At 38.8% G+C, this 17589-nt stretch overlaps 1 protein-coding gene across 4 annotated transcripts in view; it reads right to left on the bottom strand.

Moving 5' to 3' along the window:
• MSH4 (mutS homolog 4) overlaps positions 1–17589 on the bottom strand; it is a 62211-nt gene that overhangs the window by 22598 nt on the left and 22024 nt on the right. For 2 of the 4 annotated variants that reach the window (XM_008171285.4, XM_065555410.1), the window contains 9 exons: positions 15312–15422; positions 12936–13051; positions 11905–12078; positions 10788–10960; positions 6584–6651; positions 3612–3686; positions 3145–3209; positions 2370–2539; positions 240–376 (listed from right to left, as the gene is read on the bottom strand). In XM_008171285.4, coding sequence (XP_008169507.4) covers positions 240–376; positions 2370–2539; positions 3145–3209; positions 3612–3686; positions 6584–6651; positions 10788–10960; positions 11905–12078; positions 12936–13051; positions 15312–15422 — 1089 coding nt within the window. The remainder of the gene's footprint in view (positions 1–239; positions 377–2369; positions 2540–3144; positions 3210–3611; positions 3687–6583; positions 6652–10787; positions 10961–11904; positions 12079–12935; positions 13052–15311; positions 15423–17589) is intronic. The other 2 variants (XM_065555409.1, XM_065555411.1) reach the window with 2 other exon arrangements.

Here is a 17589-nt window from a genome sequence, read left to right as displayed (position 1 = left end):
CTGTTACCTTATTTCACTTTTCCTAAATAAAACAGCATGAAAAAGCAAGAAAACAAAATGCAAATATCAGAATGATAGAAACCTTAGAACATTTCATATCATCTCACAAATAATATACCACATTTAGACATTTAACACACTGTATAAAAGAATATGGGTTAAATAAATTCTATCCTCATTTATTATGTAATATCACTGAAGTCATTAATTGCATGACAAAACATGTCCAGAACACACACCTTTGTAAATTCTGAAGGAAGCTGACCATTAGGTAATGCTGCACATTCTGCATTCATTTGGATAAAAAATCCACGAGCAGAGCTGAAACTCATCTTCAAAGGTAGGTTGTATTTTTCTCCAAGCTGTGTTATCATTCCTAAATAATATGGGGGAAAAAATTCAGCCATAATTTAAATATTTTCTAACATACTATAAAACTCACTGTGTTATCTGAGTAGGAAACTCATCATGCAGCTATCTAGATACCAATTCCAGTAAATTAAACAGCCTTGTTAGGACCTTGAAAGGGGGCTTGTGTGGAGGTGAAAGAGCTTAGTAAACCATTCAAATAAGAGCATTAGCTTTATAAAACTAGTGGACAAAAAGTGCCAGGTGAGAATAGGAGAATTCATAGGTTCTTTTTAAAGATATTCATATGTTGTCATAGGGATCTCAGGGGTGGGTTGTCCTTCTGCTGGAAAGGAAGATTTCTCAGAGAAGTAAGCTTCAGATAAATCCACTTTCATGCCAGTGGTGTTTCACCCTGCTTTCTCAACAGGTAACTGTAATGCTTAGATCTGGGGCTGTCAATCTTTTCCTACTCACTCCATAGTTCAGAATCCTTTGCATTTCTAAACCCTAACCCCAACCCACCCACCTGGGAGGGTGATAGATGCAGGGGACTATTAGGTGGCAGGAGGAAATTCCTCCTGCCACCTAATAGTGGCTAAATGGTAGGAATTCTGAATTTTGCTGAGTGGGGTACAGGCATGTGTGGGTGCCTGGGTGGATGAGGAAAAATACTGATGATGTACTACAGTGTGGGGAGAAAAGAAGGATGCTGTTGAACAAGGTTTCCCTGGCATTCACACTCCTCACTGAGCTGGCTCAACCTCCCACTGTTGCTACCACCAGAGAGACAGACCAGCAAATGGTTGGGTAGAGAAGATGGGCTGTGTTGGACACCTGGGTCCTGGATTCAGAGTAGCAGCCATGTTAGTCTGTATCCGCAAAAAGAACAGGAGTACATGTGGCACCTTAGAGACTAACAAATTTATTTGAGCATAAGCTTTCGTGGGCTACATCCCACTTCTTCGGATGCATAGAATCCACGAAAGCTTATGCTCAAATAAATTTGTTAGTCTCTAAGGTGCCACAAGTACTCCTGTTCTTTCTGGGTCCTGGAGTCACTCAGTGCTCCAATGTGTCAGCATTTGCTTCCTCTATGCTTAGCATGGTAACAGGAAAAGGAGCTCTTCTGCTGTAAACATGTGAATAGAGGCATTTTTCCAACACTGATTTTATTCATTTTGGCTTTAAAATAATATCAAGAAAGTGGTTTTACACAATTCTTAATAGCACACAGTTAAATCATAGCTCACGACTCAAACTAGTTAAAATATTAAAAACAAAGTATTTGTGTTTGTAATGTGTAGCAGACGATAACACTAAATTTTTTGTACCAGAAAATTTTATTTGAAATAATATTGTTCCAACACTTCAAACTGAATTTAGATGCACTGCATAGTAGGTGCAAACCATAGGTTTTAAATGGAAAGATTACAATATGTTTGATTCATATACAGCTTGTTTTTTTGTGGCAGAATAAATGAAGCAATCTTTTTACTTTTTAAAATCACAAAATAATTATTCATCATTTCATTTTAATTACAGCTTTTATCTACAAATGGAAAACCTCAATGTACATTTCAAATAGGGTTACCTTATTTTAAGTTCCCAAATAGAGGACACTGCCAGGGGAAAGGGAGAGCTGGAGGGGGAGGGGAGTACAGTTTCTTTCTACTTTGAATCTTTGAATATCTAACATTTATAAATAACAAGTGTAATGTCCTCAAAATGTCCTGAAATAGGACAAGAAAGGAAATATCATGGACATTTGTTCATATTTCAAAAATCTGCCAGGACAGAGATCGGAGGACCAAAAAGAGGTTGTGTCTGGGAAAACCGAGATGTATGGCAACCCTAATTTCAAATGTACCTCAACTTTTTTTTAATCAATGACAAAATCAAATTACAATAAAAATACTTGCCTTCTCCATTAGAAAGTTAGCACTATATATTCTTGTACAATTTTATGGTTCTATATAACAAGTGCAATACATTTCTATTAGTAATCAATCATGAAATACCTGCTATGTCATCTACAATCTCTGTGTATGTTCTACGAGCTATATCAAGGAATTCATTGATGTTTGGCCTGACTGCGTAGCACTTCTGGGTCCTCATATTCAGGCATCCTTTTGTGTATCTTGTATCATCATTAATGACAGTTTTAATCTTTTCAAGTATGATTCCAAACCTACAACAGTAGTTATATCAGTAACGGAATTAGCTAGGTAATATTTTTCAACTTCATTATCAAGATCATCTTCAATTATAAATAAAAATGACTGAAGCCAATACACTAAAAACTTACCATGTGATTTTTTTTTTACCTGAGACATCATATGAACACACTTAACTTTAACCTAAATATTTTAATACCTTAAAAAATAGCAGACATTGCACACTGCTTAGATATTGGAAACCGCTACTTGTCCTGAGTCATTTTGGGTGATTCTAAGAAATCAAAGTATTCTCAATTTTTTTTTTGTCTTTTCAATAATATCTACTGGAGTATTTAAATTTTGTAAGAATTTAAATTGTTTGTCATTCATAACCAATCAACTATTGTTAAAACCAATTTTCTGTTTATCTTTTTTAAAATTTCTCCTGCAATAGTTGAAAAACTGAATTTCTAAAAACTTCATAAAGAATAATTAAAATTAAGAGTTTCTAATGATAACACAAAAAACAGGAACTATATCTATAAATAATTCAAGAAGCAACATCTTAAAATCCTAGACATTCTCAGAAAAAAGGAGACAACAAGATATTCTAGCTATGAAAATATTATCACAATACCTTTTGTCTTCCAGAGAACTGTAATATGCCTTTAACAGATGTGTCTTGCAGCTTTTCAAAGCAGCCTATTGAAAATTAAAATATAGATTAAAATTTAATCATGTTTTTATGATTAAATAACCATTTTAACAGTCTGTAAGGCCTTTACATTCACCTAGGCTTATTTGAAATTGGGATGATATAGAGAGCTTACCGGCTGGGCTGGCATAATCATTATAAAATTAAGCTTTTAACTAGCATTCAGAATCCAATTCCGAAATTATTAGAGACTCAAATATGTTTATTTTTAAATCCACATCAAACTTAGCATAGATTTAGAGGCCCTTGTCTTATTTTTAGAGGATGTTACTACAGTGACAATGTACAGTTCCATGAGATATAAAGTAAATATAATGAACTGCACTGTGTGACAACAAAGATTAACTAGTTTGCGTTTTATATAGAAAAAGCAACAGAATACATTTCACCTTTAGAGGATCCACAAGTTCCAGAGTATGCTTCAGATAGATTAAATTAGTTATTTTTGATTCAGCAGCGTTAACCTGTTGAAAAAAAATATTACAAATACAGTACATATAAATTTTTAAAATACATTTCAAAACAAGCATGCATTTTACACACATATTCTGAATATATTTTTCGTGCACTATTAAGTGATTTATGAAAATTCATATGACTAATGACCAGCTTGACAATTTGTAAATTTGCTGTTTTTAAAAAATATATATATTTGACTATATATGGCTTGAAAAACTCAAATTACAATACAATATTTTCAAAAGAGTTCTTCAACTGACAAGAAGTCTAAAATATTTGTGCTTTCTTACAGAGAACAGAACATTTGCTATGTACTGTTGCCTTGTAAAGAAAGAATAGGTAGCAGTTCCATAAGAAAAAAAGATCTAATTTTTGTGTGGAGAGTTCAAATCAATGTTGGAAAATCAACGGCTTCTGAAAATGAAACTGAAGAAAACTTTAGATTTAAAAAATGGAAAAATCTTATGTAGAAGCTAAGGCAGATTTTCAAAGGCACAAATGAAAATCTTCCTTGTTTTTAAAGTCAAATTAATAGAAAATATAAATAAAAGTGAAGGCTCCTGTGTGGGAAATACTAAACAGTATTTTTATTTCAATTTTATGAAAAATTCAATTACACATAAAAATCTACTAAAAAGTCTAAGTTTACTTTAAAAATAATTATGCTACAAATTTTTGGAACAGAAACATCCCAACCCACCCAATTTCTAATGTTCTGAAGTTTCTTAGAAGGAAAAATGTGCTCACAGAACTCAATTAAATCCCTTTATATGATACTGAATTTTGCAGAATTTTCTTCTCAGAATGAAGCTTGGCAATCAGCCCAGACGGTGTCTTAGTGCAATCAAAGTATCAGGGGCGACATTTACAGAAATATTCCTTAAGATGGAGCAATTTGATTGCCTTGGGTCACCTTACAAGGAGAAAGCAAGCAAGGGTAGCTGTTCCAATAACCATTGCAAGTTTCTGCCAAAATCCCCCCCACATACACACATTACCAATTACAACTCCAGGAACTTCAGTGTGTCTTGCTTTTAAGAAAAAAAAAAAAAAAGCATCATTCAACAGTTTTTTTATTCTATACCTGTTGGTAACATTAGCTTGTTAATCTTAAATGTGCCACAGGACTCTCTGTTGCATTATAACTTGGTGTTTTAATTTATTTTTTCACGTTTTAAAATAGGCACATGGATGAGAGTACAAAGAAAGATTTATTTCCATTCTAATTTCTTTTTTGTCTAAACTAGCATCCAGAAACACTAAGGAAAATTGTGATGTACTGGCTGTATTTTAAGTATACTGAATCAGAATAGTTCTTTTGTTAACAATGAAGTCTAGGCAGCGGTTTTGTTACTAAAGCACTTTCCTGACATACTTTTTTGCACTAGTTGGATGCACTTAGTCATTGGTTAGTAATGTTTTGCAGTTTGCAAATAACTGAAGTGGTAACAGCCTACTCTGAGATGTGTTAGTTGAAGCTGTCGAGGTCGGTGCTGAAGTCCAGGATTCAAATCTTGCTGTTGATGCACTGGGGATAGGGGCACGTAACAGATTTTTAAAAATTACATTTAAAACAAAATGGGGTGGCAGAATCTGGCCCTAAAATATACCTTGATTTGAGATGTTGACTTGTATTTAAATATTCTCGGTATCCCTCTATCTCTAAAACAGTTTGCTACATATGGCAGGTTCAAATTTTCAATATATTTTAATCCCCTTGAAAATTTGTGCATGTGCTATATTTGAAGAAAATGAGTTGTAATAAAACAAATGTTAATAATTGCTGCATCTAATTGTACTGTCTATGTTATGTGTATTAATAGTTTGTATCCTGATCACTGCTGCGAGAGAACTTATTTCATAGTTGTAAGAGACTTTCATTTGGCGTAAGCATGAAGGCCTGTGTTTGGAAGCTAAAAGGAAAAAGATTCCAAGTTCTGGCTTGACAGGTTTGGACAGTTTATTTAGTAACTGAAACTAAACTAAAGAGGTTTGTTTTTTAGTAAATTTTTTGCAGCCCATTTATAAGGGATCATCTCAACTGCTGTACATTGCATAAGAGGCTCCTGAGGCTAAATAATAGACAAAGCAGTTAAGTGGGCAATCGATCTAAAAACTGTGAGTATATTACAAAAAGGAGATTATTTTTATTATACAATTTTTAACATTAAAAGGTGTATTTTACCTTTCATGCTCATATGAAAATACTTCTCTCTCCGACTCTCCAGTGATGTTAAGATGGAGATGTGATTAGGATGAATAAGTAAGAGGATGCAGATTTTAAAAGTACAGTCACGTTTTTTTAGTCATTCTCCACAAGGGTAACAGGGCCTCGCTTCCTCCCCAACTCCGTAACAGCTTAAGCTTGTTAGCCTTGCTGCTTTGCCCACCTTTTCTCCCTCACTTGCGAAGAAATGAGTGTTGGATTAGACTGGGTGTAGGAAGTTGCGGATCGTGTGAGAGCAATTCACATCAGTCATGTATTTTGTTGCTGTATATTTGAGCTGATCTGGGGGAACCAACAGGCCTGTTTCAGTGTATTTTTAAAATATTGTCAAAGATGCCTAGAGCATTAGATGGGTGCTCTTTTATTACTCTCTACATAAATCTAAATAAATAAATGAAAACACTTTATGACTGGCTGAAATTCTTCTCCTGTTACAAAGTAAAAATATGGTTTAGTTTAAGGGGTATGTACTTTCATCTTTCTGGGTGAGGAGCAACATATATAAATCACTGTATATCTTTAAAACTATGTTTCCATCCCTTTTTAATGTACAATCTTTTTCTTACAATATAATACAATTGTACAACTGCTATATGAAGTTTACAGGTTGCATACTCTATTGAGATAACTGACAATTATTCATTATTTATGAGATAGATGCATTTATAAACCTACTGTATCTTGCTTTGGAATTTGTACTAAAATTGAAAGAAGTTGTTCAGTATCCAGGAATCTTGAAATCACTGTAAAACAAAATTAAACACAAATTAGAAACTGAGTTAAAAGTTGCGATAATTTTAATAACAAATCTTTAACAAATAAGTGATTTAATTTTCCAAAAGAAAACAGGCACGGAAAACTATTTAGTACTTCTGTTTGTGAAGTCATTTTCTTCCCTCATCCTATCACAGAAAAATCTTGACAAAGTATTGTAGCTTCAATTACCAGAAAGAAAACAGACAAAAGAACTACCTATCTATCTAGATTCTTATGTCACATCCATAAGCATGGTATCTGAGCACTTCTTGGTCATTGTATCATGATGGCTATAATGACATCAGCTCTCCCGTATTCTCTTCAGTAAATAAACTCTCAGAACTTAAACAACCTAAAAAATATTGAACGGTAAGAACATTACTATCCCCACAACAGGGTAGGAGAGCTGAAATATAAATGAGGGAAAAGCAGGAGACTATAACAAAAACGGCATTGTCAGTAAACTATTGTCCCTTGTCAAAGGTCTCTACTTCCTATCTTATAACAGAAAATATGTCAGACTGCAGACGTAGCAGGCAGTCCTCAAGAGCAAACAGGCTATCTTAAAAATCATAGCAACATTCTCTGTTTGAAAATTCCCATCCAATTATGACAGTGAAAAGATGACTATGTATCTGTCGTGCAATTTCAAGAGTCGTAACCTGAGCCTGTGGTGGAATGACCTTATCAAAAGGAAGCCAGACAGAACATAGCACTAATTGTGCAACTACAATAGCTCAAGAAAGATGCTGGCTGGTGGGCACTACTGAACTATTTAAGAGGCAGCAGACCCCCATGCATCCTGCAGATGAAAGATCCCCAAATCCAATAAAAGCCCTGGTGTGTGGCAGTGCTTTAGTGGTGCAACAGCACTGATTGCTGAAGAGCTACACGTATGGTCAATCCTCCTGTATGGTGTGAGAGCTGGACATTTAAAAAGGAGACTGAAACACAACTCAGAGCGTTCAAGTTTTGGTGTTACAGAAGGTTAAAAATTAGCTGGATAACCAAAATTATGAATGATCAGATGATGAAACGGAACAATTTAAAAGAGCAAAATTACTTGATATTGTAGGTAAGAAAATAAAATCTTTCTGTGGACAAATTGCTCGCCGATCACCAGAGCAACTTGATTCCAGCTCTTATACTATCAGGCAAGAGGAAGAAAGAGAACCAGCTATGCTGGAAACATCACCAGGTGGACTGGTATCCAAAGGAAACTAGGGGTACGTCTATACTTACCCGCTGGTTCGGCGGCAAGCAATCAGTCTTCTGGGATCGATTTATCGCGCCTTGTCTAGACGCGATAAATCGATCCCGGAAGTGCTCGCCGTCAACACCGGTAATCCTGCTCCGCGAGAGGAGTAGGTGGAGTCAACGGGGGAGCCTGCCTGCCGCGTGTGGACCCGCGGTAAGTACCTTTAAGTTCGAACTAAGATACTTCGACTTCAGCTACGTTATTCACATAGCTGAAGTTGCGTATCTTAGTTCGAACTGGGGGCTTAGTGTGGACCAGCCCTAGAAGTTTTACAACTCTGTTGTGACTCTGAAAGATGGAAGGTGAAGGTTGACAACTTCCATATTAGAAATGTCATAAAAGGACACAACTGAGGAATTAGCCTCCACTTGAAAGGAGATAATGTACTGACCTTTCTCAGGTATTACCCTAGCTCCTGCTGCATTTCACACCTGGTCTTAAGGGCAAAGAATGAGAGATCACAATGGGAGATCTACATTTCTGGCAAGGACCAGAGTGAAAATTTTTACAAATCATAAGGACCATCACCCACATCAGAACTGTTCTAACAGTCACAAAGAGAGCTGTATGGGTCATACATTTAAAGGCCAGACGGAACCATTCAAATCTAACTTCCTACACAACACAGGCTATAGAACCTCATCCAGTAATTTCTGCATCAAACCTATAACTTCTGTTTGAGCAACAGCACACCTTTTAGAAAGATGTCAAATCTTAAGACTCCAAATGATGGAGAATCCAGTATATGCCTAGGTAAGTTATTCCAGTAGTTAATTACCCTTACTGTTAAAACTTTGTGCCTTATTTATAGTCTGAATTTCTTTTGCTTCAGTTTCTAACCATGCGCCCTTTTCTGTGCCTTTTTCTGCTGGGTTAAAGAGCTATCTATCGTCAGATATCACTTTCCCATGTACATATTGGAAACTGTAACCAAATCACCTCTTAACCTTCCCTTAGATAAACTAAATAGATTGAGCTTCTTTAGTCTCTCACTATAAGGCTTGTTTTCCAGTCTCAAATCTCTCATGTAGTTCTTCTCTGAACCTTTTCCATTTCAAAAAGGACGTTGGAAAAATTGGAGACACCAGAACTCAATGCAGTATTCCAGTAAAGGTCTCACTAATGCAGTATACAGACATAATACCAACTCTCTACTCCTACTCGATATTCCCGATTATGCATCTAAGGATCATGTTCACCCTCTTAGCTACAGCATTACAGAGGAAGCTCAGAGTCAAATGGTTATCTGCCAGTACATCCAAGTCCTTTTCAGGCTTGCTGCATTCCAGAATAGTGTGACCTACATTCTTTGTTCGTAGATGTATGATCTTACTTTTAGCTGTATTAAAATGCATATTGTTCACCTTATTAAATGATCCAGGATTGTCTGTATAATTTACCTGTCCCCATCATTATTTATCACTCCACCAATTTGAGTGTCATCTGTAAATATGAATCCATTTAACATGGGCTACATATAGTGCAAATTCTTAAAAAATCAGAATGCATGCTAGAATCTAAGTATATTATATTAACACAGTAAACTTTATCAAACGTGATCTTGTCAAAAAATACCAAATTTATTTGTCAAGACCTATTTTCCATAAAACCATGTTGAGTGGCATTAATTATGCTAACATCATTTAATTCTTCACTGATTGCATTCCATATCAGCCTTTCCATGATTTTGCCAGGATAGAGGCCCACAGTTATCTGGGTCATCCCATTTACCCTCTTTAAATATTAAAATATTAGTAAATGGTGACTTTTTTCCAATCCTTCTTTGTTCCCAGATTTGTTAAAAATCAAAATTAATGATTCTGGGAGTTCCTTGTCCTATTCTTTTAGTAGAAAGAAAGCAGCTGCTCCTCACAAGTTAGAGAGCTGATCACTAATAAGATCAAGAGACAATGTTTGACAAGTAGTCTTGTGGGAAAGCATATATTATAGTCCACCCCTCCTATCTACCTCACTACCTTTGAGCTACAAGTGCCAAAACACAGTCTCCTCTGCTGCATCTTCACATGCATATTTCTGATCCATTGAAATGGGGTGGGTGGGTATGGATGAAGTTAAAACTGGAGAAATACACTCCATGTTTCCAAGGGAAAGGAAGCAAAAATACTAAAGAAAAAGTGGGTGGGCCGGTATTTTTATACCATTTGCCTCCTTACTTCTTGACAGGTGGGATATAAATGTCAAAATATTTTCTATGATAGGATGGAGATAGAGAAAGAATGAGAAATTCCCATTCACTGTTTTAGGTAGTTGTGATGCAGTAACTTTTTCCAAACTTTTATTTTAAAAAAGTTTATTTGTAATATTTAAGGTGTACAAATAAAGGATAAACATACTATCTAAGCCACTCTGACGATCTGCAAAATTAGGTGGTATTTATATATTCAAATCTGCTCTACTGGTACAATATCAAGCTAAAGAGTGTAGCTCTACAGACTACATGTCATCCATTTTTGTGTTGTGAAAGCCTTGGAAAGAGTTCCTGATCTGACCAAAAGTGATTACTCGTTTAGCCAAAAACCACAATAAGCCGTCCAAAACCAGGAAATAAAAGTTTTACGAATTTAATTCCTCTTTAAAGCACCATTCGCTGGTTTGCCTCATTTACTAAAAATTTTAGCAAAATGATCAAAAAAGAGGTAAAAAGTCAAATTAAATAATGACAGATTATGAACTATTGCTAGAAATCATAGCATTTTTAAAATCCACTATGAAATGTAATTTGACAAGTCAAAACATGTTTCATATCTATTTTATTAATACATGCTATGAGTTTTCAGCTATTATAAAAACCAAAATATTTAAATGGGTATTTTTAAGTGTTTTAAAAATAAAACAAGCTATTACCTGCCTGAAGACTAAAAAAGAGCTCCTCATCCTGGAGAAGTTCCTGAATACAATCCAATCTTGTGTTAATTGTTTCAGCATCAACCAGAGGCTCCAGGATATTAGACCTAAGTCTTCGGCTTCCACCTGGAGTTTTAGTATAATTTAGAACGCCAAAAAGAGTGTGACCATTCCTTTGAAAATAACAAATTAAAAAAAACAAAAAATAAAAAAAATCAAGCTGATACAAATTAAATGAAATTTTCAGATTAAATTAGCCTACAATTTATAGGTTGATTATCAGAAGTGCTGAGCACACACAAATTCCCTTGAACTCCATGTGAGCTCTGGGACCTCAGACGGAAAATCAGACTATGAGTAAGGCTACATTTTAGTCACAGGTATTTTTAGTAAAAGTCACAGACAGGTCACGGGCAGTAAATAAAGGTTATGGGCCATGAATTTGTCCATGACTTTTACTAAAATTACCAGTGAATAAAACTTGTAAGGGGGGCTGCCCAGGACCACTACTGGTGCTGGGGGGGCACAGGCGGTGGCATGCTGCCTGGGACTCTCACTGGTGCTGGTGTGGGCGAGACCGGCAGGCTCCCTACTTGGCTCAATGCTCTCCCTCCCACCCCGAGCAGCAGCAGAGTTTGGGTATGGGAGGGGGCAGGAGGTTGGTGCCCGGGACGGAGTGAGGCGGGCTCTGGGCAGCGCTTACCCACTTCTGGACTCCCCAAAAGTGGTGACATCCCCCTTGTTCAGCTGCTAGGTAGAGACATGGCCACACATAACTTGGGGGTCAGTTATATAAATCAAACCTGCTGACAGCAGGCTTATTTGTGACAGATACACTATACACCTTTACACAATTCTTATCTTTTCTTTTTTCTTTCTTTCTAATCCCTTTTATTATTAGGGTTTCCTGATGCACATAAAAAAATTCCAGGCTAGGACTACAAATTTTGCACTAAGTTGCAGTTCATTTCTCGTTTCAAATTATTTAAAAATCAGCTTTGCATACGATATAATTACTATGACTAGATAGATTAGATACATGTGCCATAGAATTTGGTGCATTATAAATTTATAACAATGAAAAAAAATTTAATTTGTAAAAACAAAATAATCTTACCGAGAATCTCTATTGTTAGTTAACAATTCAAGATTTTGGGCTGATGATGAATCTATCATAGCAGTTTGCTCACTTCCCTGGAAACGAACCTTGAGTGACTTAGGAGCATAAACTGAATTTTGAATAAATTCAACATATTTTAGCAAAGCTGCAACAGCTGCTAGACAGTAATACCTGTAAAGTAGTAATCATTTATTGAACATTAAATATTTCTCCTCATCCAGCGCAAAAACTTTTACTGTACTTAGGGAGAAGGTTTCTCTTAGCAATCTTACGCCAAGCTGTAGAGTCATGTTCACACCTATTAGGGATTGGGACCACTGTATAAACCAGGGGTAGCCAAACTTGCTTACCCTCCGAACCATATATGACAATCTTCAGAAGTTCGAGAACCAGGGCATGCCTGCCAGGGCTCCGGGCTTCAGCCCCACTCCTGCTGATGCCCCGAGCCCCAGCAGACGACTCCCGTAGGGCTGAAGCCCCAAGACAACCCTTCCCATTACGCAGAAGCCAGAGGCAATGCGTGGTGGGGCACATGGAGTCACATGCCCCCCCCAGATTTTTCCCAGGGTTTGCTGGCCCTGCTCGGTTACATTGTGCCACTGGGCTCCCACCCTGCACAGCAGCTGTTGGAGCCGACATGCTGGGAGCTTCGGCCATGGGAAGAGGCAGCAGCAAACACCTGGGAGCTGCAGGGAGAGCCTCTGCTTTTGCTGTTCCCTCTCCTTGCACTGCTAACACCTGGGAGCCGCAGGGAGGGGTCACTGATGGTAAGAGGAGGGGCGTGACAAACTGTTGGGGAGGGAAAACCTTTAAATTGTGCCCCCCCACTCTCAGCAGGCACCAGTTGTCTCTGGCAGAAACCTCTAGTCCCACCGCAAGGCAGAAGCCCCGAGCTCCCCGTCATGCTCTGGTAGGCATGTGTGTACCAATTAATGAGAAGCCACTGGCCAGTGTATTAAATCTGTACAAACTGTTAAAACCTTTTATCTGGAAACGCTACTTCTTTTTCTTATTTAGGTTAAACGTACTTGGACTGAACCTCCATTAGGACAGTGCTGAATTCAGATGTACACAACTGTTCTATATATTCCAAGCCCTTTGTTTCATTGAAGTATTTTCTTTGGACAGTAGTAAAAGTCACGTTCTAATAACAACAAAAACAAAAACAGCAAAGGTTTCAAAATCTTATGGAAAGGAACCGTAGTGTTGTGATGATTTGGGGAATCTCTTTATGTAAAAATGTGACATGGAGGCCCATTGGCAGTTTACAACTCTGGGTCAGCAACTTTTGTCAGGCCTGACATACTCAGTGTACCCCCACTCACTGCTATTATGATCTGTATCTGGAAGGTGTCATGTAGGATATCATGAGCAAATTGGTGGCACACTGGTCCTGAAGCTCACTGCATGGTGTATGTACAGAGTGTGTACAAACAGTTATAGGTGTGCTGGAATTATGTTCTTAAAATGTGTTTGGCAACCACTGCATGGGCCCAGTCTGCCTTGGACAGGGGAGTGTATGTTTGCTTGTCTGACTGGTCTGGTCATCAGGCAGGGATGATGAAGCTGCACTTACACTGAAGGTAAATAAAACCATCAAATGGGTAAGTGGGGGAGATAGCCTCTTAACTATCACGACGGGGGAACACAAAACTGCAAAAATTAACATTGCGTCGGCTCCCTGCCGGACACAGCAGGCTGAGCCCCCAAAAGTTCATTGAACTTTAGAAGATATAAGCAAAGACAAGAAGCTATTTTGGCATCCATCACTTGAGGGACTAAAGGGGTCAGAGCTCTTGAAATCAGAGAAAGTTGGATCCTTCAACTCAGGGGACTGAAATTTCTGGGAATGAATACAGATCAGAACCCTGCTTACACAAAGATTGTAACTTGCTTTAAAAATTAAGTTTAGTCTTAGAAATAGATTTTTAACTTTAGTTTGCTTGTAACCCTTCCTATCTTTATTCCTTATACTTGGTAGCACTTAAACCTAAGAGTTTTTATTTAATAAACTTGTTATACTTTTACTATAAACCAGTTCAGTGCTTTGACTGAAAAAAGTGTTTGTCAAACCCCCATTAAATTAATGAGCTGTTGTTTACTGGCTCTTTAAAGGAGAAGCAAACTTAGCTTCTGTGAGTATTCCAAGACAGGACTGGACACTCCAGGGCAAACACTTTTGGGGAAATTCAGTATTGGGCACAGGTCAACCTGCAAAAAGCAATTGCATGGTGGAAGTCAGGATATGACCTGCATGCATGTAGGCTGACTGTTGGTGTCAGAGCTGTGAGCCACACCAGCATCACATTTAAGGCATCAGAGTTGCAGGGCAGGCAGTTACACAACCCCTTATTGGTCCAGGTTGAACCCCAAAGTGTCACAACTTATTAATTCTGGTTGATGCTATGAAGTTATTATAAAATTTTGCATCATAGAATGACTGTGTGTATGTGGAATCCATCAGCTGCTGACATGGACAGCTCTATGTACCTACCAGACCAAGGCCAATGGAGAGTTGTTAACCTTAATCACTGTTTGGCCCTGGACCAAACAATGAACATGCTAAGGAGATTGGCTGGAGCTGGGAGAAACCACTTCCTCCAACTTGTCTGCAGGGAGGGGAAGTAGAGAATGGAAAACTGCCAAACAGGACACAGAGACAGAGATGCCAAAGCTAAGATTTTAAAATGACTCACAAGAGAAACAGTAAGCTTTGGTAAGAAGAGGGGAAGAGAAAGGCAAGCATTCATACTGGGGGATCCAATTTAAATGCAGGACCGACAAAGGTCAGAGTAGGCTAGATGGGCTGGAAAATCTCCATAATTCAGAAGACATGACCTGGAGAGGAAGACACCCCAGAGGACTCTGCCCAAGCCTAAAGAACTCTCTAGAATGGTGAGGAACCTGAGGCAAGGAAATGTGTATGTGATAAAATACATATGTTTATTATTTTATCTAGATCTATGCACTTCTCATTCTATTAAGTAAAGAGCAATACTACTTTAGAATCCTGTGAAAGTCTGTTTATGTGTCTGTTGGCTTTCACTGTTGCATGTCCCTGAAGAGGCAAACTGTAAGCCAGAAGGCTCACACCTTTGGAAAGATTCTGGGAAATGTGCAAGAGCTGCTGGGGAGGCTTGCGGGAGATGGTATTACTTTTGGGACATAGGCAGTTGGACTGGTGGGTCACCACTGCCAAAAGAGGTGTCAGACACAAGGTAACACCTGGAGTGTGCGCGCAGAGGCCAAAAGCCAGGAACGCTGCCTAAACTTTGCCCAGCCCCAGTGAGCTAAGGGATTCAGCATTTGGATCCCCTCATAAAGACGGTCACAAATCTGCAACCATATAAAACCAGTCAAATAGGAGCCCTATAAAAACTAAATGAAGTCTAAAAAAAGATTACCTTGAAATTGTCTGTTATCAAACTGAACAATTTTGTTGTATTCCCTGTATCACAAGCAGTATTTGACATTATTATTTCTAATGGTGTTAAAATCTTGAGTTTTGTGATAACCTAAAAACAAAATTTAAACATAATTCATTAAAAATCATTTAGCAGTCTCAAAGTACATTTTCACAAATAAATAAAATAGTCCAGAAATAACTGACAAATTCTATAATCTTTGTAAACACTTTTAAATCAATTAAAAATTCCACTTAAAGGGATGTGCACACACAAAAACCAGGCAGACATCATCTATTCCCAGTCAGTGCCTGGGACTGCTAAATGATTTAATGGCTTTTTCACTTCCTGAGCTTTGAGTGCTGGTAACAGGTGAGACTGCATCATTCGGAACTTTCTGTTGACCACAAAATGAGGTAAGTGTAGTACCGAAAGCAATAAGATAAATATAATGCAAAAAGAGAGGATTTAGTTACACCTATTGCACCATGCTCCAAAGATAGTAGATGAACATATATTATTATTTATAGCATGTAGAAATCTGCTAAATTTCTTTCCTCCTCTCCTTCCCTTTTATGCACTCTTGTCTCTCCAACTGCTGCATACAAGAACTAAAAAAGAAATAGCCTGCAGTAATAATTTTCCAAACAGAAGTGTCTGCAGATATCGCTCACTAATATAAAACAGAAAAATAGTTACAAAAATACCTAAAATTAAAGTAAAAGATTTGGATAATAATTTATCTCATGTCATGAATATATATGATGAAGCACCCCTGCAAAAAAAAAGACAGTTACTCACCTTTGTAACTGTTGTTCTTCGAGATGTGTTGCTCAAATACATTCCAATTAGGTGTGTGTGCGCCGCGTGCACGATCGTCGGGAGAGTTTTACCCTAGCAACACTCGGTGGGTCGGCTGAGGTGGCCCCTGGAGTGGTGCCTTCATGGCACTGGATATATGCCCCGGCAGACCCAGCACCCCCTCAGTTCCTTCTTGCCGGCTACTCCGACAGAGGGGAAGGAGGGCGGGTTTGGAATGGATATGAGCAACACATCTTGAAGAACAACAGTTACAAAGGTGAGTAACCGTCTTTTCTTCTTCGAGTGCTTGCTCATATCAATTCCAATTAGGTGACTCCCAAGCCTTACCTTGGCGGTGGGGTTGGAGTGAGATGTCGCGGAGTGAAGGACCGCTGAACCAAATGCAGCATCACCCCTTGACTGCTGCAATATAGCATAGTGGGCGGCGAAGGTCTGCACTTATGACCAAGTCGCTGCCCTACATATCTCCTGTATGGGCACGTGCGCCAGGAAAGCAGAGGATGAAGCCTGAGCCCACGTGGAGTGGGCGTAAGGTGTGTAGTTGGGACACCAGCCAAGTCATAGCACGCACGGATGCATGATGTGATCCAGGACGAGATGCGCTGGGAGGAGACCGGAGGCCCTTCATCTGGTCTGCCACTGCAACAAACAGCTGCGACGTTTTCCTGAAAGATTTCATTCGCTTGATGTAGAAGGCCAGGGCCCTGCGAACATCCAGGGAGTGCAGCTGTTGTTCCCGTCGAGAGGCATCGGTCTCGGTTAGAAGATAGGGAGGAAGATGTCCTGGTTGACATGCAAGGCAGACACCACCTTCGGGAGGAAGGCCGGGTGGGGTCGCAGCTGTACCTTGTCCCTGTGGAACACCATATACGGTGGTTCTGATGTGAGTGCCCTGAGCTCAGACATCCACCTCGCCGAGGTGATAGCTACAAAAAAAACTGTCTTCCAGGAAAGGTACAGGAGCGAGCAGGTGACCATCGGCTTGAACGGGGCACCCATGAGTCTGGATAGGACCAGGTTAAGATCCCACGTAGGGACCAGTTGTCAAATTCGTGGGAACAGGCGCTCCAATCCTTGAGAAATCTGCTGATCATGGGATTGGAGAAGACCGAACGCCGGTTTTCGCCTGGGTGGAAAGCTGAAATAGCTGCCAGGTGCACTCTGATGGATGATATTGCCAAGCCCTGCTGTTTTAAGGACAGGAGGTAGTCCAAGATGGTAGGTAGGGGAGCCGTATGACTCTGAGCACACCAGCAGGAAAAATGCTTCCACTTGGCTAAGTATGTGGACCTGGTAGAGGGCTTCCTGCTACCCAAAATGATCTGCTGAACCAAGCGAGAGCAGCATAGCTCAGATTGATTTAGCCATGCAGCAACTACACTGTGAGGTGGAGAGATTGCAGGTTGGGATGACAGAGTCGTCCGTGGTCCTGAGTGATCAGGTCTGGCCACAGCGG

The sequence above is a fragment of the Chrysemys picta genome, chromosome 8 (genome assembly GCF_011386835.1).
Source record: "Chrysemys picta bellii isolate R12L10 chromosome 8, ASM1138683v2, whole genome shotgun sequence".
Classification (NCBI taxonomy): Eukaryota; Metazoa; Chordata; order Testudines; family Emydidae; genus Chrysemys; species Chrysemys picta.
This window is presented reverse-complemented; position numbering and strand designations above follow the sequence as displayed.